The 25,396-nt window shown below is 36.8% G+C and overlaps 1 protein-coding gene across 1 annotated transcript in view; it reads right to left on the reverse strand.

The window, feature by feature from the left end:
- The window catches only part of ROR2 (receptor tyrosine kinase like orphan receptor 2), a 151,175-nt gene that overhangs the window by 5,426 nt on the left and 120,353 nt on the right, over nt 1–25,396 (reverse strand). Inside the window, exons 5-7 of the mRNA XM_038170718.2 lie at nt 7,631–7,758; nt 3,441–3,755; nt 1,428–1,673 (exon numbers count right to left, since the gene is read on the reverse strand). Of these exons, the coding sequence (XP_038026646.1) occupies nt 1,428–1,673; nt 3,441–3,755; nt 7,631–7,758 (689 nt within the window). The remainder of the gene's footprint in view (nt 1–1,427; nt 1,674–3,440; nt 3,756–7,630; nt 7,759–25,396) is intronic.

Raw genomic sequence — 25,396 nt, forward strand, 5'->3', positions numbered from 1 at the left:
CTCTAAATTGAAAACAGAAGTTGTGTTACTCTCCCCTTCCTCATAATTTTCCGTGAAATATTTCTAATACATTTGAATAAACATAGCAGCAAGCAGTACAAAGATAAACTTGGACTCCCAGATTTAATGCAGTTTGTGTTGGCTGTACCAGCATATGGTTTATTTCACTTTATTTTTGAAGCTTCCAGTTGTAGAAACTGCAGAATATAGCCTTGACTGTCATTGCAGTATCTTGTCCAGGGAATATAAAATAAGTGAATAGTCTTCAGCACAGTATATAAAGCAGTAATCTCAAAGTGATAAACCAGGGCACACTGTTACAGTCTGGCATTCTCATTTCACCTCAGCCATTTCATCAGCACTTTCTCCACTTTTTAACTCCACTGGTACCACTTCCACCCAGAATAAAGTAAATCTCACCTCCCACTGACAGAGATATTGTTTGCTATGTACTTAATAAAATTAAAGTGGTTTTATGTTACAGTGAGACAGCAATGAAAAGGCCATCAATACATTTAATAAGACTATTCTGGAAGCTTTCTGAAATACTTGGTACTTAGAGACTGTAGGACAGCACAGTGATGTCCAAAACATTCACTGGAACTGCCTAGGAAGTCTTCTGCAGTCTGTGGTTTTGCTATTTGTGGCTACTGCTTTCACCACAACCACATCCCCGTGTTACATTATACCATGTTACATGCAATGTAGAAATTTATTGTATATGTCAAATCATGTTACTGTGAAAAAAGTGAACTTAGAAATTTCATATCATTTTTGAGCGTTCTTAAATATACAGGCAATCTGTAATAAAAACATTTTTATGGCTTTCATGGTACATTTGCTGCTGCAGATGACATGGGTTTCTTCCTAATGAAGCACAGTACCAAATTGCTTTGTCACATCTAATGACTATTACCACTGTAGCAGCTCTAGAATGAAGTCTGCACCAATACAGGGAAGCAAACAGACTGCATTAAGCTATAAGAGGCAGTTTGTTTTTTTTTTTTTTTTTTGCTCTCAGTCGTGCAGTACAAGATCTACAAGCAGATAACGTAGGGCACTTCTGATACAATCATTTGTTTCATGACATCCCTTCTGTGCTTCACTCAGCTTCCCTGCAACCAAGTGCAGTGTTATATCTCCCTCTACAGGATCTAAAAATCTTCACTGACTCTAAGATGCCACACAGAGCAGAAGCAATATATCACTGAGTAATGTGAGCGAACCAAACTCATACAGATAACAAATTTATCATCTGGCAAGAAAGCATTAAATGTGTATAACACAATACAAGGATGCCACATTATGGTAAGTGAAACATTTGAAAACTTAACTCTCCAAGTAAATTGCACTTGTAAAATACGGACAATTAAAAATCACATGGGATTTGGGGCAGTAGTAGGGGAAAAAAGAAAGAGAATACATACTACAAGAAGGTATGTCACACAGTTCCATGCGTACGTTTTTATTCTTTGTAAAACACCAAGGCCCATCCATCTGACCTCCAGGGTTACGGCAATACGCATGTCCTCCACCTAGCTCTGGAAACTGTGCACTTGTCAGGTCATGGTTGTGGGGACTCTGGGAGTCCCAGAGTTGACAAGTGTGGCCAGATTTGGTAACGCTGACTGTCCCTCTGTAATCTGCTCCAGAACCATTGTAGCACTGATGATCTGTTAAAAAGGGTTTGGTGAAAAGTTACAAATAACAAAACAATCAGGGGCCAGCAAATCCAAAACAGCTGAAGTGCATAGGCCACTTATGTAAAAAAGCAAAAACAAAGCAAAAATAAACCAAAACCAAAACAAAGTATGCTAGGATTTAAGTACTTGAATTTGGGTACTTCAGGATTTAAATCAAAGCTGTGTTGTGTTTTGTTTTTGTGTTTTTTTTTTTGAAATTTCAGTTCTGTGGCAGTCTGTACCCTTTGATACACAGATACATCTGAATTCTGCCCTTGCATGTCTCAGCTTATGGCTGTACACACTATTATTTGGTAACTCTGTATGTCAGTTAGTACTAAGTAGCATGTATGGACCTTTAAATACAGGAAAAGATAAATTCAACTGAATTATAGTTATGAGTTTCATTTCAGGAAAAGTCTTCTGGTGCCAGCAGTGTAAACTTTGTACCATCTTTATTTCTCATAATCTTATTTTCTGACATGCTGACTTCCAAGAGAAACAAGTGCTGTATTTTCTATTGCCTCTTGTCAGTTTTTCTTCTTTTTTCCTTTATAGAAAAGGGATTCAAGCTTTTCTTCTATTTATATACATCACTTTTGTATCTGCTGAACTATCTTTATTCTCTCTGTTTTGCTGTTACCCTCTCTCCATACTTTTTGAGTTGTTGTCTCTCACATGTAGCAAATGAACTGAAACATGCATTTTCTTCTGTATGCTTGCAACATTGCCTTCTTCATTTTTATAAATCTCCCTCCCCAGCCCTCAGGAATCCAACACTCACAAAGCTTCCGTTTCTCATTTCCTGAAAAAAAAAATTGAGGGCATTTCAACTGCAGCTGTTCCACCAGAGGGAGCACCACTATCTCTGACAGTCACAGGCAGCCACACTTCCAAATCATTGCTGGACTTGTTTTTTATGCTCATTCGTTTTGCTTGATATATTTTCCCTGGCTTATCCACTCTACCATCACTTTCTCAGTTAATTCTGCTTCCCAGTTACACTGGGTTATTGCTTTATCAGCACACAGCAAGTCTTGCATGCCTACTCTTATGTCATTACCCCTACTCCTAACTCTGGCTTCAGAGAACGGATATTCAGAATGATTTTATCAGTCTTTGAACTTTAAACCATGTTTAGTCTCTTGGACCTTCCTTGTTGAGCTTTGTAGGAGGTTGGTGATTAATAGCTAGGAAATCTAGTAGGCAGAGAAATTGTCAGCACATAACAACTGACAACTGAACAACCCTTCTACTCCTGTTTGCAAATGTATATCCACTGAAGTGAGATTAACATTTTCACCCATCCTGTGTGGGTAAAGAAAGACAATTACACCCCAAACTCAGTTTACAGAGTTAGTGCTGTTGTGGATTTCCATATAGAAAGAATGAACATTGAAAATTAACTTTCTTAGCAAACTTTTCCAGTGAAGCTTCCACAGCATATTTAAGGTTTACTGACATGTAAACAGAGCTCACAAATAGCTGTACAGGAGGACTCATCCAGAAAGGTAAGAATGGAGTCAGAGATGGAGACAGGCACCTGGGAAGGGAAGCCTGCAATGCACTGCTGCCCCAAGCATAGCTGAGGCAGGTTCACAAAACTGTGAACACAGTTTTGTAGCCCAGGGTAGTTGACAGAAGCCTTTCCAGTACTAAGCACTGTCCTTTAAGCTTCCTCACCGTCCTAACTGTCCCTTACAACAATGCAAGATTATGGTCAGTATTAACACTGCAAAAAGCAGTATATTAACTTACATCTGCTGAGTCTCTCCACAGGGATCCCAATCCGTATACAGTTGGCAGCTTCCAGTGTGTCAGGTCGTGGGAGATCCTCACACTTAGGCAACTGCAGCTGCATCAGTATGAGGGGGTTTGACCTCGCAATGTTGTACTCCTGTCTACAGAGATCATTCTCCAGAACTTCACATTCATCCCTGCACAGTTCCCGTGGCTTTGGGGTCCGAGAGCGCTCATCACACAGAGGAAACACAAAGTGGCAGAACGATGGTATAGCGAACTGTGAGCACTGATCAGACAAATGTGTGGAAGTGCCAATCATGGTAAATGCAGCTAGGAAGGAATAAAAACACTGTTTAAGTATTAATTCATAATACACATTCAAAACAATTTTTACATCATTTACTTTTTACATCTTTCACCTCTAGTTGAGGCTCTGAAAGCCTACTGAGCAGTAGGGCAATGAGGTTATCTCTAAAGCAAAGGACAGGTGACAAACGCAGGAAAAAATAAATAAATAAATAATAAAAAATAATAATAATAAAAAATAAAATAATAATAATAATAATAAAAAAAACAGCATCCCAGGGATACTCTGACATCTGCAATTAGCTTGTAGGACCTCAGTTCTTAGGAAGTTACCCATGTAACTAACTGAGTAAATTGTTGGCACTTGACTAACTTTGACTAACCTGAAAGGATAAAGATCCAAGGCAAGATTCACCTGACAGAATGCTGACCAAAGTTCCCAAAGTTTCTAGTTGGATAAAATTTGAATGAGGATCATTTAGCTTCTTTCTCCTATGGACATTCTGATCAATAAGCAAGACAAGTGTTTTTCAGGTCTTGACAGACAAAAGGAAGTATGCCATTCGTATTTGGGGAGATATTGCTATTAATTTATAAGAGAAGCCTAACTGGCAGCAGTTTGGGGAAAAAATAAATCAATATCAGAATACTGATAGCATTAAGATGAGTATTGATGAGATGAGGTTAATGACTTGATCCTCTCCTTCAGCTCTCACCACCTACACACTAATGTTTATCTGGGAGTTTTCTTGCATGATAAAATAAAATAAATTATACTACTACTACTCATAATAATAATAATATTAATAATAATGAGAGAAGTAAAAAAGTGAAGTGTACATGTTGTGCATCATATATCTGGGATGAATCAAGCTTTAAACATAGAAACATTCAATCCCACACTGGAAAACATCAGTTTTGAGTAAGGCTTGCTAGACTGCACATCCCACCTATGAACATTGTAAAAAGAAAGGAAATGAGTAGCCCAAGTCATTCAACAGTGTCTTTCTAATCTATGGATCAATTCTTTCCCTCTTGTATAGCTCTCTCCTTCCTACCATCTACTTCCTGCTGCCACCTGCTATGAGAGAAACTCCTATCTCTTTCTAAACACCACACATGCAGCAGCCCCAGCTCCAGCCTTTTGTGCAGCCTATACCTTTGTTGATTTTAATACAGGAATGTAACCTTTCAATACTGGATGCAAGCACAACATCAGGTCTCAGAAAACAGCTATGAGATGTACATGTCCTTAAGACTAACAGGGAAAAATTCAACTTGCAGGACAGAAGCAGTTGGCTATCTGAAATTCCATAATAATTTTCGTGAAAGTGTTACAGAATTTAGATTGCCAGGAGGGAAAGGTGTGTAATTTATAATCGTGGCCTTATTTTGATGGGAAGCAAGCAAGGGTGTGTAGCGATAGCATAGCACAGAAACAAGAAATCCAGATAGAGAAACACAGGGAGAGTCTGATTACTATGTGCCAAAGGGCGGGCAGCAGTACTGAGAGCAAAACATCAGCAGTATGAAGTGTTTCCCCATCCAAACCCTGCATATCATTGCCAAGATCCTTGGTTTTCCAAGTCTGCCAGAAATGGCCCAGAAACCCCATCAGCCACTCATGTTTTTCTAAGCTCCTTTCTCAAAGTTTGCTTGCTCCTACAAAACTATGGTAAACCCCTGAATTTATTATTGTACTGCTAGGTCTCTTTCCAGATTGTCTCTTTCCAGACTGAAGACTGAAAGAAGAGCATCTGAACAAAGTATGTGGGAAACATGTTGAGGACATCTGAATGAAATATGTGGGAAATATGTGAAAAGATTAAAGCATCTGAGGGGTTTATTTTTTCAGTCAAACAGATATTAAACAGCACAGTAAAGACATTGCTAATCACACATATCCACGGTTCAGGGGTGAGGCCGATGCACTCTTTATTGTTGGCCTTCCGGTCTAAGTCATGTTTCAAGTTTTTCCCCTAAGTGTCCTCCTTTTTTTTTTCCAGGCTCTGTTTCTCATATTACTGCATGACCAGGACCAAGCAGCACCACAGGCAGTAGAGATAAGTGATTTCATTCTGAATCCAGAATGGAAATTCCCTGTAGATATTATAGAGTCATAGAATGGCTCAGGTTGGAAGGGACCTTAAAGATCTAGTTCCAACCCCCCTGACACGGGCAGTGATGTTGCCTGTGACCTTTTCAAGTGGTTGTACTGTTGGACGGTAGGTGTCACCGTTACCCAGTCACAACCTCCACTGAATGGTGTACAGTTCCGAGTACAAAGCGATTCCACCAAAAACTTAAAAAGCACAGGCAAAAGTGTAAACAAAATCTAAGGAGAAGTTATACAGCAGATATTTTACCTAACCAGGTAGAGGAGTTTCAAAAATATATCAGCATTTGGGTAGGGAACACCCAGTATCGCAACACTTGTTTTATTTTTGAGAAGACTCAAGAACAAAGCGTATTGTGAAGTCCTATAGTTCTGTAGGACTATGAAGTCATATAGCTTGCACATGGCTTCTGGTATGTCCTTCAGATGTATATACCCTAAAAATGCTAAGTTATTAATGCTTTATCATTACAGCCTAGCTGGGTACTAGGCAGTTCTATGCGGTGGTTCAGAGTTTTCAGCCTAAAGAAAGTTAACAATAGAAATTCTCTCTAACTCCTTTACAGTGTCCCAGCCCACGACCTCCAAAAAGCTAACCAATAATTGGTGGTACTGGGGAACCACCAGCCAGATCATGAATGTTCATGCTGTATATTCCAGAAACAAATACGACTTGATCAATAACCATTTTCTGCATCTGGTCAAGACAGATTTGATGTCATAGCAAAAATGTGGTATCAATACTATGAATTTATTAGTGATAGAATGGTAAAAAAGGCCACAATTCCAACAGAGTACATGAGAAAGAAGGGAGGGAAATGAGTCATAAAAGGACAAGGAAAGATTGGAACTGAGGTTTCAGTTATCCCAGATTTGATCACCATATCCTAATGTCAAGAAGATAAAAAAACTGACCTGGATTTCTGGCTTGACAATGAGCCTTTAAAGTAATATATTTAAGGGGACAGAGATGACAAGTAAACTCAAGATTTTTTTTGGCAACTAGTTCTGTTTAAATTTCAGATTCAATTAGTTAGCTGTATCTGGCCAGATGCAAATAAGCTCCTGATGGACTGTGCTAATTGGCCATATATAACAATAGAAGGTTTGCTCTGTTCCACAGATTGATTTGCTTGCTCTGATTGTGTCCATCAGAATTGCAGCTGCTATCATCAATGATCACTCTGATGAGTGAAAGTCCAGTGAAGAAAAATCTGTGTTGATATACAGCCCATTAAAAGTCATTAACATTTTGGAAACATTTTATGAGTGTGTTCTGAAATGATGACCAGAGAAGGAATCAGCAGGGGCAGAGCACAGGAAGGTCAGCTCTTGCTTTATATAAATCAGTGTGAAATCCAGACTCTTCTGTGATTATGCAGTACGGGAGGAAACTCAAGGGAAAAGCCACTATACTTATTTCAAGAAAACTAAGGCACAACTTATTTATTTATTCATTTTTACATGAGAACGCATTTGCTTTTTAAAAAATTGTGTGTTGGAATCTGGCATGCAAGAAGTTCCAGAAGGAACTACAAGTTGTTTAAAAGAAAATGTCCCGATATTTTACTTAAGGCAAGGAAATTCCTTGCTTCAAATTCTTGCTTCCTTGCTTCAAATTCTGCTATATGCACAAGTGAAAGAATGGATTACCTACTTTGAGTCTTAATAGAGTATATCTTAGTCATTGACTTAAAAAACTGAAAAGGATGACAACATTGCTTGTACCTGAATTGGATATTTCCATAGTTTTCTGTTCTGCTACAGAGATCTATAACCTTACCAGTAATTCGGTTTTCAATTTCCCCTTGCATCTGGAGGGAGTCCACATATATGGTCCTGTTTCCAATGATTCGTGCACATGCAATGCCTCTGTATGGCTGACAGAAACCATCTTCATGGTAATCTTCTCTGCAAAAGACAGGTTAGGATGGTATAAGTCAACGTCTAGGACTGTATATCGCAATTAATTTTTACAAAACATATTCTTATAAAAGGAGAAAATCCCCCAAAAATGCAAATCTAAAATTGTTCAGTTCTTCAGATGAAGCTTTCTCCTTCAATTCTCTCTACACTAGTAAATTAATATTACATTAACAAATGAGGCACACTGTAAATAGCTTATTAGGGAAAAAAAAAAAATAAGGAAAACAAAACCTGAGATTAATTTTGAAATCATATTCTAATAGTAATGAAGTTTGACAGATAAATTTACTAAAAAGCTGTTAGACTGAGGCAGCAACATAGATCTTGTTACATGTCCACATGCAGTTTTGGCATCTAACTGCATCCAGTACAATTAGAAAAACAGTTGGTTCTCTTCTCCCACCTCACCCTTGCTCTTTCTTCATTTCCTATAGTGAACAGCAGAAGACACCTTGCCAAACTTTAATTAAAATAAGAAATAGTTTTGAATGCTTAGTTAGGTAAACAGAGTGAAAAGTAATCAAGGTTTTAACCTCTTTCCTCCTCTGCCTGGTCCGAGTCAATACCAAATTCTTTTTCCTACCTATAGTTTAATACATTTTTCAACTGAATGAGCTTTTGGGCCAAGTTCAACTCCCTGACATCATTGTAAATATTTTGACATAACAGGACTGGCCTAAAGGCTCAGTCATTCAACACAGCATCCTCAAAGCCCAAGTAAATAATACTGATCTGTAGATGATAACTCTCTGAGCCCTGTAAAGGGGCTTCCTAGTGAGGGCACTCTCAGAGAGAATCTCCACTATACCATGCATTTCCTCTGGCACAGCACAGTCTCTGTGCCAGGATCCACTAGCTTGATGGGTTCATAGCACGTCACTCATGATGTACTGAAAAAAAGCATAAAATGTGACCTGGAAAAACATCACTCTGGAGAAATCTTTGGATACCCCAAAACTTAGTCATCTTTCCTAACAGTCAGGTCAAAAGTGTGAGGCATCCCCTCCAATACCAGCAATATTTGAAATATTACTCCTATATTCTTCTGCATTTCATACTCTATTTATTACCTTCAGATGTTGATACCTGTTTTGGCTACACATATTTCAATTTCTTCTACACATATCTTCATCCTTCCTTTTTTTGCATGTCACATAAGCAGGACAAGGTTGTCAGTGAAAACGTGTAAAACTACAAAACTCCATCTGGGCCAAACCAGCACTAAAACCTGCAGTCTGACAACAGCTAGCCATGATGAGCATACCACCCAGCACCTACACAGTGCTGAGTGCAGCCTGTTATTCTTGATATCCTATTCTATTTTAGAATGTTCCTTTATTTTTTCCCCTGCTGCTTCTTCCTGAAAAATCTCTTCAGGGAAATGTCACCTCTATTCCTTAGGTTATAAACTCATTGGAAGTGGGAGGGAGGGTAGTCAGGACTGTCCACACAGGGTAGCCAAAAGCTGGAACTATCAATCATTACTTGAGCATCAATCCTCCCTTGCTTCCTGGAAAGATGATGACTTAACAGGACCTGACCCATCACACAGCTGCTAGATGAAACATGCTGATTTATGATATGAAGTGTCTCATGCAGTTGTTGTCTATATCTGGCCCTTATTTCCTACCATAGTATGATTGTTATATACTTTTAGAACAACTTTTTGTCTGCAAATTCTGAAACAAGTTCTGCTTCCAGAAAGATAGGTAATTTTTCTATTGTGGTGGATGAAGCAAAAGAGGAGTCTTTTGGGATCAATTAAATGTTGCAGTGAAATTCTTTCGCACTAATAACAAAACCTCTAATTTTGCAAAAACTGCATCATGCCTGAAGGGACAAAAATATCAAAGCAGTTTCTCTGTGCCTGTTTTATGATCCTTGACCACCTCAGTAGGAAGTCGGCAATTCCCATAAGGAGCTGAATGAATATGAAACCCCTATTTGACCTCTTTCTCAAGACTAAATTCTTACCCCTATAGCCCTATCCTGCAGAACAAAGTCTGTAATGTATCTAAGTGAAATTGTACCTCACATTTCAACTCTTAGTGCAGGTCTCTCTTGCCAGAACAGGGAAAAAGAGAAAAGGAAAAAAAAAAAAAAAAAGAGAAAACCAACCATAAAAGCTAGCAGGGGTTTGGTGACAAAAGAAAGCAGTATGATCTCTTACTTAGCTCAGTTTATTTATTTCTGTCAAGAACTTCTAAATACAGCTTAGATATTATATATACACACATGTGCTCCCCTCTCTCATGTTGTAGTCAACTGCTGATTAAACTGAACTGGATATGACCATTACCATGGATGCAAGCAAAAGTAAACAGTAACCTGATGTCAGATACTCTGACTGAAGCAGAGCTCTTGCTCTACACATATCTTTGTCAAGTCACACAACTCAGCTTGGCCACTACTAGTGATCAAGGGGGGAAAATTGTTAGTCTTCTGAGCAAAATGTTTGATTTTGACAAAGCTGCAGTAATGGCAGCACTACTGGTACTTACAGTCTCCTTATGGATTTCTCCTTCCTCCCTCTGCTACATATAGACTCAGCACATGGCAAAGTGTTTGCAGTAAAAAGCAAGGTGGGGGAAATCTGATAAAATAGTGCAGGAGAGGCAGCACGCTCAGTTCAAACAGGAGGCTTTGGAACCATGTGCTTCTTTGATTCATGCCCTAAACCATATGCCAGCAAGTCAGTTGCTGATTAGAGCAAGAGTTAAAAGCTGCTGAAAATAGGCAGAAATACTGACTCTTCAATTTCCTGCTCCTTGAGCTGTAAAGTCTGCTCTGATCAAGAACCCTGGTAAAAGCAGAAATCTGACTCCACAAGAGGAATCCAGAAGATTTGAATTTGTCCTACCTGCAGAAATCTTACAAGCTCACTAGGTATTATTACAGCCATAGATACTATTCGCCATTTTTCTTTCTGAATGTTTCAAGACAGCAATGCCTTTTCCCACCAATAATTTTCTTCATTTTAACATAACTTTATTTATTTATTTTATACATCAAAGAGTCAGGAACATCCTATATCTTGGCCTTCTTTTTCACCTTTGCTAAAGTACTACCTCAAGGACAAGTCACTTGTAAGAAGTTTTTCACAGAACCCAGTTGGAATGCAGGTGAGATCAGGTAAGTTCTCCCACTAAGAGAACTCTCCTCACAGCTGCTTGTCAGATTGTGGATTTAAACCAGACTTTAGGTTTAAAAACAATGTTGTAAGGAATATGGCCTAACAGTCCCTTTTTCTAAAACACCAACTTTTGTTTCTCAGGGTGAATACCATTAATTTTCCAGACTCAGAAAGTGATCTTAACATAAAAACAAAAAAGTTGAGAACTAGCTTTTCTAATATGCAGATAGAGGAGGAAAACCTTCTGTATGGAAAACACATAATTAAAAGTAGCATCTGTGTTTTGGTCTTATACACAACATAAGGTGTACGTAAGATCCACCATGCTCACAAGGTCTGAAAACATTGGGAAATCTGCAAGTTCCTCATCACACACACACTGCATGACCCAATTAAACATAGTTGGCCTTCAGGTTTGTGGGCAGAAGAAATCTGCATGAAAGGGAGAATTAAACAAGTGATATAAAAGGCTCAGTGGTTCAGCGCCTGTTGAATCTCCTTCTAACAATGGAAAACGTAACTTCCTGGGATATGTGAATCTGTAAAGCAGCTGTGGGAAGACCTAGGTGTCCCTGAATGGGAACAAAAGCAAGCACACATGGCTGGAAATGTCTGTAGACATGGCTGGAAATGTCTGTAGACAGAGAAATGCCACCAATGGTTTGAATCCAGGCCTGCTGTCTTTGAGCTGTTAGGAGATGAGATAGATACTCTCATGCAGGACATGCAGTGCCTTCTGCTCAGACACGCCTCTGGCCCTGAGGATGGGCTGCAAAAAGCAGTAGCTTTCTATTAGATAGTTTGAAATAAATGTTATTCAGAAATAATGGCTTTCTTTAGCTACGAGTATTTACCATATGAAAACAACTGTACACAAGGTCATGCAAGATATCGGTAAGGTAAAGCTGTCCTCCAGAAGTACATGGAGACAAGTCCAAGGCTTCTGCAAGCACTGCAAAAATACACCGAGCACTGCTACCCCCGCACAATAACCATCACTATATTTCCAGAGGTGACACACAAGGAACACTGAACAAAAGGCTACAAAAGAAAATACCTAGGAAACAAAGAGGCTTTTCTGAATGGAAAATCTGAAATGCTCAAAGAATACATCTGGGTATAATACACTATATGAGATCTATGTAACACAATCTATTGTATGCAACTGTCACAGCCGAGTAGGCCAGAGGGCATATGAAACAAAAAAGTCCCAGTAAATAAAAGGCAATTGTGGAAACTGTGCTCAATACCAAGATAATCTTGTGATGCATATAAGTCTAGTGACAGCTTTCAGCATACATTGGGTTCTTTGAAAATGAAGTGAGAGCTGACCTACTATCTTTACTTGAAAATGGTAAAAGCACTTGAAAGCAAATTTAGCATAAGGGCTCATGAAATGAATTTTGAATGCAGAGTTGAGAGGTACTAGAGGTACTATTTATTTGCCAGTAAGATACGTTTTTTCTGGTTGCCTCCCACAAACTTAACTTGAAAAGACAAAGAGAAACTTAAGCTAAAACATTTTTCCTGATAACAGATGCAACACTATGCATCAGTTGGAAAGAGGAATTCAATTCCTCCAGAAAACCCGGAAATGGGAATTTTGACTCAGCAAGTGAATGACAAGTCATTAGAAAAAAACAATCTTTGATTTTTTTGTTACTGGCAGTTACACATTGAGAAGCCATTTTATAATCCAATAAGTAACTTAATTTTTCACTGTAATTAATTCAGCGCTGGTATTGGAAACGAGGGAGGCCAACACCCATACGATATAGTTTCAGTTTAAAACATAAGCAAGCCCTGAGTATTCCCTGTAATAATGTTTGTTAGCCACAATAATTAATAACTAACAGTAAAAATTGAGTAACTAGAAATCAGTCTTAGCATTGGAGCAAGCTGGAGAAAGGGGAACTAAACACCTTGCAATAAATAAAGTAGTAATTAAGAAAAGCAATTAAAACCGTGGGCTTTACAACTATATAGGAAAGAATTGTTAAGTAATACTCAAGTAGTTTCCTAAGAAGGAGTTTTGAGATTCCATAGAAAAGAATATGACAGATCTTCTGAAGTTTCATTATTCTACATGAAAAACTGAAAATTTACCTGTTGAAAATATTTTTTGTTGTTGTTCTTGCTGTTTTTGTTTGTTTGTTTGTTTGTTTTGATACATTACCAGCTTCTCTAGTTCATTTCATGGTTTTGAACCAAGTAGCAAGATAAAAATCCTGAAGGTTCAATTTAGACCGTCACATTGACTACATTAAATGTATATATATATATATAAATCTATACTTTTAATACAATTAACAAGTTACTTACAATTATAATTTGATAACAGTTTGTTTATATATATTCAAATAATAAACTTAGAAGTTATTTAGAGGGACATAAAATACAAAGAATTACAGGAATAAAAGTGTTATGTTTAGTGAAAGAGAGGCAAATCACACTAAGGTGTAGGAAAGCTGTTATAAAACTGTTATAATAAAACATCATTGATTTCTGTCTTTTATATATGTATATAACCATGGTTTGTTTACATTGCACCTCAAACTGGGAACTGTTATAATCTGGCACTACAACCTTTGTAATATGTTCCCCCCACTCTTGACAAGTATCATGCCATAGTGTCAGGTCACAAGGGAATCACTTTTCAATGGCTAAAATGAATTCACATCTCTTAACAGTCAATAACTCTCCCCGAAACAGGTCACAGAGAAGATCTACAGAGAAGAGAAACATATTAAGTTTTCATATGTCTTTGTCCTATGTACTTTTCCTCTTGTCAAAAATACAGTAAACCTATATTACTATTACTGTAGAAAAACTCTTGGTACTTTCAGGTCAGGTTTCTATATTTAATTTCAGAGAAAATATCAAATAAACCAGAATACTTTAAATTCAATTTCTTGTTTAAACAATGGTTGGGACAACTTGTAGTAGGACCCTGCCTAGTTGGAGATGTCCTTGGCCAGCACCATGGGAGAACAGCACATGCTTCCTTCTCTACCTGTCCCCATGCTCTGAATAAACATCTTAATTCTCTGACCAAAGCTTTATCTGCAGATGACCCACCTTTATGGCACATAAAATCATTTGTTTCCACATCTTCATCATCATCTAAAGATCAGCTCTCTTGGGATAACAGAAAATACCCATGAAAGCGGTTAAAACCTCAGAGAGACTTCACTAAAATGCAAGATGGATATAAAAAAATTTTCTGTGCACTTTTCACTAAGGGAAATTTTAAAATGGAATCAGAAAGGAAGAGAAGTTTAGTGTAAAAAAGTCAAAAACTAACAGGTGCAGGAATTTGTATATATAGTCATAGCTGAGTTGAAGTCAATGGACCTATGACAATTTACACTCACCAAGGATACGGCCCATTAATTTTGCTACCAGATGCTCCTTGAGTTTAAAAGCAGTCCCCCAAAGTAAGATTTCCCCTACATCTACAGTACAATTTGCATAAACATTACCAAATAGCACTTATTTTTGTGTTTTTAATGAGTAAAAAAAAAGTAACGCTTGACAGAACGGCTAAAAAATTAATTAAATTAACATTAAATGAACAGACCATTTTTGCTGAGTTTGATTTGAGTATTTATCTGCTAGTTCCTGAAAAGTATGCTGTGAACTGAAACTTTAGATTCAATGTCCAATTGGAAATTAATAATTGATATTTATTCCACTGATTATACTTAATGATTAATTTTTAATCATAATATTCAAGACACCATTTTAAGTCAGGTAATTGATAAAGCAATTCATTGAAATGTCATTAGTGAAAACACAGCTGCAAGTAGTCTTAGTGTTTGTGATAACCTAGAGAAAAATAAGTTGTCAAACAGCACCTTGTAAACAATAGCCTTACTTTTAGCCTACTGCAATTATTTCCACTCGTGTTTACAAAAAGTGTTTTTAAACACAGAACTTAGATATCAAAGTCTGCTTCATAATTTGTTTTAAACTTACATATTTAAACAGTCCAGATAATGTTTTAAATGTATATTTGGATGTTGTCATGAAAGGAGGATGTTTTTAGTGCAAGTTACTTAAAAGACATTTAAACCCAAGAAAACAGGTGGACATCAACACAATTTAAGCCTATGCTTGCATTGCATCACAAACTATATTGTTTTGCTCTATAAGCATTGCCTTAAGTGGGTGTCAGCACTTTTGGCTGAGCTGTATCCTTGCTACGAGCTACTGTGTTCAGTCATTTAAGTGGCTAAAATCCATGGAAATTTGTATTTACTTCCCTTCTTTCACAGAATCCTCTTCCATCACTCCTGTAACAAGAAATACACAGTCCTCACTAGCAAAGATGGAGGAAAGAACCAAACATACGAAGCAGAGGCAGTGTTCGTGAGATAATACTACGCACTACTGGGGTTTGACGGTATCTCAGACATTCATGTAATTATCATTACATGTTTAGAAAAGGTTTCGTTATACCAAAAAATATTGCTGTTCTCAACCACAGTCATATGTAGAAGTATAGACACAGTGGGAAGATGGCTCTTAGTACAGTAGCCTGGGTGAAATAGTTGAAGTAGCCCTAAATAAATACAAGTTATTGTGCTGTTCTACCCATGATGCAGCACAGAGTTACTCAATAAGTAGTAACAACTCCAGCTTATAGAATACCTGCTTAGTCATTCAGATACAGTGCAACTGCATGTCAGGAGACAGAAGATAAAGAATTTTGATGTTTGCAAAGCAGATAGTCCTTATGATGATGAAACAAGCAAAGCTAAGCAAGGACACCTGCTCCTGAAATTTCTGCAAGGAACAGAAGATTGTCCCTGGACACATTAGTCATAAACCTCTGACTACCACATGTAAATTCAAAAAAACAAACTAATATTAATACTCTCTGCAAACTTTCCTCCAATCTCTTTCAATTTACTGACATGGTATTTATGTAAATTCTCCCATTGCTTTCATAGGTCTTAACGTGTTTGGATAAAATCTTGAAATCATATGAGTCAGCTGGAAATCCAAGGAAGGTTGCCAGTCTGCTTTGTCGAGTATTAGATATTTTTATCAGAAACATCTGTTACCATTAGGGTTACTGAAGAATTCAAAAAAGAAAAAGCTTCAGAAAGCTAATTTCAACATATGGGAACATGGACCTGGCCTTGCAGCATTCCAACTTCTTTCTCACCAAAGAAATCACTGAGACTGAGTCACTGAGACTGTCTCCTATTCTATGATTCCTTCTCCACCCCCTTTTTTCTTTTTTCTTTTTAAGGCAAGTTATCTTTCCTGATGTGTTGTGACTGTGTAATAAATTGTCTCCCATTGACACTCCCACGAAAAAGCTGTAGGACCAATGAGCCTTTTAAAGTGCCTCTAACAAGCAACTCTTTATTTCTCCAACTGCCAGAAAACAGAATTCCTCTTTTATCTTTCCTTCCCATTCCATGCCATCCTGAGCAAGTACACACAGCTTAGCTCCAACAAGTTCTCAGAAGAGTCCACCAGCTGAGAATGCAATTATAATTGCTACCGTACAAAGGCAGCAGTAAAACTGGTAGCAGGCAGCCAAAGAGCACGGCCACCACTGCCTTGGGGCCAATGCAGGAGACAGAGGGCCGGACCTGGGCAGCTTGCCTATGCCTAAAAGAACAGAGCTAAGATGGCATGTTGGCTGCCCAGCGGGAAGGGAAGGCCATAAAGGGGAGATGGACAAGGGGCAGCTTTGATCATTGTAATACCATGGAAGGGAGGGACATTGAGCTTCACCAAACAAGCTGATCTGGGGATGGAATGGTGAAGGAAGGGCAGCTGCATCTTGTAATGTGGCTCCAAGCATGCCTAGTGCAGCCTCCACCCCACAAATGCACACAGGAATTGACATGATCTAATAAATTCCTTAAAAAAAATATCAACTTACATTTTTCAAGTATATACTCAGGTGGTGTGATTTATAAAGGCAGATTATGCACAGAAATAGAAATTTTATATTATTGCTCACTTTATTAAAATCCATTGACAGAATATATATGCAAGCCAGAATGGCAGGTAGGTGATAGAAAGTCTTGAGAGTAAATTAGATTAAGATAGAACAGTCAAAAACAGTAGTTATACAAACTCAAAGAGAAAGGGGCTACAGGGAAGACAATGGAATAATTTTAAATATTTTAAAATTTTTAAACAAAACAAAAACAACAAAACAAAACAAAAAGGACAAAACAAACAAATGAAATACTTTTTTTTTTCTTGAATGTTGGGATATAACAGTTTTCTGTAAAGTCCTTTTTAGCTTTTTAATTTAAAAAGTACAAACTTTTTTTTTTTTTTTTTTAAGAATGGTTTTAAATATATTTTATTTAAAAATTATTTCAGAATTCAATATTGAACTGTATCCCTAAAAAAGTGATCCTTTATAAAAATATCAGAGCAAATCCAAAAATGAAAGGAACCATATGGGTGTAATTTTTTTCTTTCCTTTTTTTTTTTTTTTTAAACATAACAAAAGCGGTTTTGCTATTTCAGCTAACACAGAGATTATATGTCTGATAGCAGAGAACTTTGTAAAACAGCCAGAAATTATCATAGCATCAGCTATAAATTCAAGATTACATAATTATATGAACATGGAAGTGTTCATCTTCAAAGTCCTTCACAGTTCATTTTTATTAAAACTACAGAAACATAACTATTTATAACCTACAATATTGAAATAGCAGTTTCACAATAATTTTTCCAGTCTTAGGAAAAAAGGATGGTTTATTCTGCTTATCAGAAAACCCCAGCATGAGGTAAGTGATCTCTTTAAAGCATCTAAGCATTAATATGAAATTCTTAACATGAAATACTTGTTAGATTATTATTATTTTATTTTTTTATAGATGCAATAAGAACTATATATTGTAGGCAACATTACTGAAAGTTACACTTTGAGAACACATCCCAGTGCTAGAGGCTATTTTCATAGCTGCTCTTTACTTCACAGAACATATTGGAGCTGAAATTTTCCCAAGACCAAAGCTATTTTTTTTTCCAACCTTAACAGACATGGTCCAGGTGTTTCAGAAAATGAGTCCTGAGAAAATTGCCATTTTTCTCTTAAAAAAAAAATAATAAATAAATAAAACCACAAACCAAACCAAAACCAATTCAAGAAAAAAGCAGCCATTTTGTTCCTGTGCTATTAAGCAGACACCTGAGACTTGCTGGGGCTTGCCTTTGCTGTTCCAATGAAACACTAGCCAAATTTGTCTATTTTTTTGTGTCATTTCCATCTTCATGTGCTCAGCCCTGCCTATGAGTCTTCAGCTGATAAATTCTCCAAATACCCAATCTACAGCATGCTTTGCCAATCTGCATGAGAAAATAAAATTGTTTGGCACCCATGTCAGGGCTGGCACTTAAGGTTAAATGAGGCAACAATATGAGAAGTTTGCTGAGGGCCCAGGAAGCCAGGAATATGGAAATGGGAGGTAGAGGCAGACTGAGGGTATGAAAAGGGACTACTAGTAGAAGTGCCTACAGTCTTCCACAGTCCTGGAGTAAAACCTAATATTTTTTGTGCCTTGCCATTCCTTTCTGTCAACATATAAGTATCTCCTCTTCTGGGCTGATCTAGTTTGAAGACAGCGGCCTATTATTACAGCTTTCCATCCATTGGCTGGCTCCAGTGATCAAGATCTGGGTGGGACCAAGATCTGGCTAAGGAATCCGGATCTCATGAGATAATTCTGGTGTGTCATCATAATTCCACATAATAGAATTGTGTTTGTTTGTTTGTTTGTTTGTTTTCCAAATTAGGAAAATTATCTTTTTCTACACAGGAAATTCTATGCCAGTTTCAATCAAAGCCTCTGGAGTTCTCAAGAAGAAAAATAGAAACAGGGTCCTCTACCCCAGCCACTAGAAAAGGGTAGAAATGAGCAGCATTTTGCCTACCCTTCGCACAGCACCTCAAAAAAAACGAAACTGCTGGGAAGCCTGTGTATCCACCCAGCTCTCATGCAATCCTCAATGATAATTTCCCCTTACTTTTCTTCCTTTGAACTTAAAACCTTTTACTGAATGCTTTTCACAACTCATTTCTAAAGACACTGCACTCCTCATTAATCCTTACCATGGATTAATGTCTTTTTTTTTTTTTTTTTAATCAAAATTTTCCAAAAATGTAATAATGGACTCTGTCTTTTATTTCAGGCAAAGCAAAATAGTTCACATTCAAAATCCAGTTACAATTTGTTTTCAGATGCCACACAAACATTATTAACTTGATAGGATGTGAGTAGCAATTGTAGCAGCACCACAGCTCCATAAATTAATTTAATCAGGCTTAACGTTAATAAACTTTTCATTAATCAAAACAAATTTGAAGAAAATGCAATTGGCAGATCAAATATATCTCCTAAGATTAGCACATTAGCATTTAGTTCCTAACGCTTGAAAACTAAGATCATGTGAATACTGGTATATCTGTCAGTTTGAGTGACAGAAAGTTTACAAGCTATCACTCACTGCCTAGTCTTGAAACTATTAAGAATATGTTTTTAGGTAGCATGTAATAAACTGTAATCTATTGCAGAAGAAAGTAGAGCAGTCTATACTCTTCCTATTGAAAGTATAGATTTGTTCCCATTTGAAACTATTTTCTTATACCATTCCCTACTGAGGCAGACTTTTCTTGTTTGGGGGGAAAATTTTTAAATTAACATTATACATATTTCCCTTGCCCGTCCACTCATTGCTTTGTAATCTGAAACTACTTTGTTGGCAGAAAGAAAAAAAAAAGTTTTTTGTAAAATTGTCAGATGAAAATACCAGGATTTTTGCATGCAGGTCAGCCTGTGGAGACACACCTATTCCATATATATATTATATTCCATATATATTGGTGTATATATACACCAATGTATATATACATTGAACTAAAGAGACTGATTTCCCAATGTGAAGTAAAGCATGGTGAGGTGAAAATGTGCTTTCTGGTTTGCAAATTGAACTCTTTTTAGGGGGAAAAAAGTGTGCCTGTGTGTGTGAGCACATATGTTTAAAAACAAAGTTTGTTTTTATATAAAATTGTATAAAGTACAGCTATGTACTTTATATTTATATATAAATATACATATATTTATATATATATATATATATAAATATTTATATATATTTATTTATTTATATGTACAGTTATATTTACTGTATAAAACCTGTGATACGCTATACATCGTTTGTCTCCCACATAAAGCAATCCTTTTCCTCTTTTGTACTATTATCTGGTTTAACAAAATGAAAAATGTAATAATATGAATGACTTTTTTGAGGAGACTGTTGGTAAGATGTATTTCTTGCAATTTTATTTTTAGAGTAATATTACCACAGATACTTCATATTTTCTTCTACAAAAGAAGTATACATTTAAAAGGGTAGGTTTACTAACTACTTTTTTTCCTATTTCTTTGAAAAAGGGATAAAAGAAAGGTTTTCTATCACACCTGATGTTATTTAGTTTTGAAGGGAAATGTTTAAATTTTATCACTTTGTACCATCTGTTTCACCTTTAAGTATAGTGAATTAATTGCATTTATAGTTTGGCCCCTTCAGACTGAAACGGAGAATGAAATAATACAAAAGTAAAGAAAAAATATATATAAAGCCATATATAAAGGACTATAAAGCCATAAAAATTGAAAGGATGATTTATGATATGGTGTTACAACATTACCTCATTTTGTTGAATTACCTACTTTTCATTAGAATAGTGTTCCTTTACCTTTGTGCCTAACTACAATATTCACCCTTTCCATGTATGCACTTAGAAGCTATTCAGCATCCTAAGGAACTCTAATTATACTCAGTGTGGCATCAAATGCTGACAGGAAGTCCCAGGGACATATAACTGTCCTTTTGTAGGACATACAATAAATACTTTGAAAGCCATTTAAGCTTCTGAACGAAGGAGAGAAGGGGAGGGAAAGAGAGAGGAAGTAAAATCAAAACAAACTAAAGATCCCTGGTTATATCAGGGATGTCCAACAGCTGCAGTAGCTTCTTGCCAAAAGCCTAAGGGCCATTACTACTTTGAATATCAATTTACGTATATCTTTAAAAGGATCAACAAATGTCTTATTTTGCTTGCAAGTTCTTTGGTAGTTTAATATAAATTGTTTCTCTGAGCTGCTCAAACCTAAGCACCTGTTGCTAATCTTGAATTTGTTGGAAGAGTGCATGTTGGGGTCACATTTTTACAAAATTGGAGCTGTATTCAGCTTTTGGCTGTACATGCACATCTCAGAATCACACCTTACAGCTCAACTGATAAAATAGCCTCCTAGCTATAAGAAACGTGACCACTGCTCCACAGAGTAAAAAGGAGTTTGTCCCAGTCCACATTCTACAGGTAAATTCTCCTTACACAAGGCATCGGCTTCATTGAATTATGTAGGTGGGTACCTATAAGCTAAACTTCTAAATTTTTGAAAGCACATCTCTTAGGAAAAAAAAATCTTGTGCTTTAGTATACTATGCGCTGGAGCCCCATATATAACAGCAAAGTGGTATTCACTACATTAATGCGCTACATTACATGGTCCACCCATTTTAAAGTATCTTGACTGTACCACTCACAAGAGGCAAGGTGCTTCCTCAGATTTAACTCTATATTAGATTAACAGTAAAAGCAGACAGAAGTGTAATTAATTGCCTCTTCCTAAGCTATTTGAAAGTCTTGTCCCAAGCAAAGAAGTCCCATAAGGATGCTTTCTTGGCTTTGCAACCAGGCTCGTTCAGTACAAAGCAGCTGTATTACACCGTAAGGGCTCAGGGGCATTTGATTTATATAGTAACACAGAGCTCTAATTTTAATCATCTTTGCATATCCTTGGCATCCCTTTGTTTGGGGGGTGTGGTTCTGAATAATTCAGGTTAGTGGGCATAACAATTGAAACAAAATATTAACCTTTTTTCAGTGTTCCCTGTCAGCTTCTTTCCCTTATTCTTTGTTTCCTTTAAAAGGAAAGGAAAAGGCTACCACTTACAAACAGTTTCTTCAAATAACAAGTTGCAGATATAGAGACACAGGTTTTGGCTCTTGGCTGTACATGCACTTCTCAGAGTCACACCTTACAGCCTGACTGATAAGAGAGCTTCTTGGCTGCAAAAAAACTAACCATTGCTCTGGAGAGTAGAAAGTAGGCTTCCTAGCCCATAGATGCCTGCTTCTACTCCACAGTGCCAAGCACGTTAAATACACACGTGGTGTTTAAATCAGTCAATTTTGTAAGTACATATTGAATTTATACTTCTATCACTAAATAATAAAATGCATAGGTCCTTCATTATTTATTTACTAAAGATTAGAAAAATATTTAAATGGAAAATTAAAGCTGAAAAAATAACATAGTTTGGGAAGAAGCCAGGATCTGGTGTAGTACAAAGCAACCCAAACCAGTACTTCTACTGCTCTTTAATCTTGCCTTGAATTACACATACTCTAGGTTTTTAATGAGAATAAATATATATATATTCTATATTTCAAAGCCACAAATGTAAGATTAGAATAAAAGTTTCTCACTTTCCATTATAAGACAGCAGACTACACTTCTTTTGAGTGTATGCTACAGCTCTGGACAGACCAAATTTTCAGTTATGCATTTATTTGTGAGACATTTTGAGCCTTACTAGGATACTACATAGCTAAAGTAAAAATCAAACAGTATGCCAAAAAAACTTACATTCTAAAATAGACAAGAGAGAAAAACAGCATGAAAAAGAAGTGTGATGTCTGGTTCACTGAAGCCTTGAGTTCAGTTCTCTCCTTCCTCTACAAATTTCCTGTCTCAGTCTGCACAAATTGGCTCAAAGAACATTTAAACTGATGGGCCAAGTAGCAGATCTGAGACAGTGGATCAAAATTCCCTGATAAGAGTCCTAACACCACACCAGGGTGAAATATAGCCTCCCCTCCAACCTTGAAATTAAAAAGGAAACTGACACACTGGGGCTAGAAAGGAACTGCAGCATGTTCCAGCCAGATCCCCAAATTGGATTGTCAGGAAGCCAGGAAATCTGCCAAGGGAAACACATGCTGTTTAATGTAGACCAGCCTGAAATAAACTGTGCCTTGGTTCCTCATTTGCAAAATAGGAGTAACATTCCTTGCTTTTGGGGCATAGAATGCACCCTAAATGTTTTGAAGTGATCTGATCACATAAATAGTGGAAAGCACAGAATTCCCAAGATTGCCCATCTCCATTTGATGTACAAGAAATGGAGAGACAAAGGTTAAACAACTTGCTGCAATCACATATGGAGACAGGAGCACGGCCAGAAATTAAATCCAGACCTCTAAAATTACAGTCCAGTGTTTTAATCACAATATCCTTCTTCTTCCTTGATTAAAACAGGAAAGCAGAACACAAAGTATGTGCTTATTCTGTAACTTCAAGATGTTACCACAAATATAATAGAAAAACATATAGACCTCAAATATGGACATCTCTTCCAAGTGTATATTTTGCTGAAACAAGAGGCATGCATGTCATTCTGGAGGAAGCCCGTCTTTGAACACCTGGTCCTAATGGACCTGAATAAACACTGTAAATTCTGAGTTGAAATAACCTTGTATTAGGTATTAAAACATCTGTTTATGTGAATTTTAAGAAAAATCTCACATGATTTACAAGATTAAAAATGCTATTAGTGTGTGAACTGCACTGAGACTAGAAAAGAGTTTTTGCCACTCAAAGAAAAGGAAGGAGTGGTGCTGGTGCTGTTCAATTATAAGGAAAGTATTCTTCCTTTTCTAAAGTGGGTACCTTTAGATTCCCAGACAGATCCAGCTAACATAATTATTTTTGCCTACAGCTACTGTCTTTTTTCTGGAAGACCCCAGGCATGGGCAAGGAGGTGGCACCGGTGTGAAGTGCAGTGATGACCCACTCCCTTCCATCCTCTTTCTCAAGGTTCATAGTCCCTTTTCCAATTTATAGTTACATATAAATTTGTCACATTATAAAACATACTTGCACCCACCACAAGACTGTAGTACTACCTGTCATATCATGCAGAAGGTCACTGTTGGGGTCACAGCAGGTGTGTGCTTTAGTTACGTAATAAAAGTGGTAGGATATGCAGAACCACAGAGAATAAACTGCATACACTAGCCTTGAGATACCTCAGCAGGGTTTTAACTCAGATGTTCCTAGTTTTTAAAAACCTTTTATTTTTCATCATTTGAAAGACCTATTTTTTTCTCGACTACACTTCTTTTCACATTTTTCTTCAGTGGACTGAATTTTAAAATTCTAATTATTGTCCCAGACTACATGAATAAAACAAGGCATGTGAGCAATGCAAGGTTGTTCTGAATGGTTAGTACCTAAAAAATTCCTCCCTTGAACTAATAGCAACTTCTAATTGATGACTCTATTTCTTCCCACCTATTTCTCTTTATAAGTATTCAGCATACAGACACTGGTAACTGAAAATTCAGAACCGATCTCAGTGTTCAATAAAGAAAAAAAAGTGAATTTTCATACTTAGAAAGCCTAGTTCCCTGAAATCTTATCAGATTTTCCAGAGGACCTTAGAGCCAACAGACTGTTAGGTATCTTCTATCCCAAATCCCCTTCAGGGTGGTTCCACTACAGTCATGGCCTATGTGAGGAAACTCGGCTTCAAATCAGGAATTTGCCTAATGGATAAAATTCAATCTAACTATTCAATTCAATAGAAAAATAACTTAAACTAGAGAACACAGTCTCTTTAAAATGACATTATCTTGTAAGAGCAGTATCTCTGGAAGGAAAGGCAGCTGTTTCTGCTTTCCTACCCTCAGAATTCAAGAGATTAACATTCATTGCCTAATTGTAAACTATTCTAAAGTACCATTCTCTGGTATTTACTACCCAATTATTTTATGTCCTCTCATTCATACCTTTCTGAATGGACAGGACATCTCTCTTCACAAGGGAAAAAGTGAATAATGTTAATGATACAAAATATGAACATGTTACGCAGGGAGAGAAAGGATTCACCCTGCTGTCTCGTCCCGTGGTAGAAATGTCCTCTAGTAGCATGTCCCTTTGGACAGAGCCTAGTTTTTTGGTAGTGTTTCGATTTTATTTCATTTATAACTTAATTTGTAGTAGCTATTAATACTTTCAGTAATTTTAATACTTTTGATAAATGAAGTAATAAAGTACAAAAATCTTTCAACATCATTAGCGGACAGTCAAGGCCCTTTTTTGCACTGGCGAATCCAGCTGCATAATGCACATTTGATCTGCAGCAATTCTTAGTTGCTAGATAGCTTTTAAAAATCCACAGCAGAACACATGGATTATATAAAAATACCTTGCTAGATGTTATCTGTATAGGTAAAGTTTTTTATCCCTTAATAATTCATTAGGTATAGTTTTAAAACAAGATACAATGGTTTTAGGTTTCAGTACTTTCACTGAAGCATGTCTCTTTGGAAGCATTAATGCCAGGAGAAACGGAACTCAGGTGGTTCAA

The sequence above is a fragment of the Anas platyrhynchos genome, chromosome Z (genome assembly GCF_047663525.1).
Source record: "Anas platyrhynchos isolate ZD024472 breed Pekin duck chromosome Z, IASCAAS_PekinDuck_T2T, whole genome shotgun sequence".
Classification (NCBI taxonomy): Eukaryota; Metazoa; Chordata; class Aves; order Anseriformes; family Anatidae; genus Anas; species Anas platyrhynchos.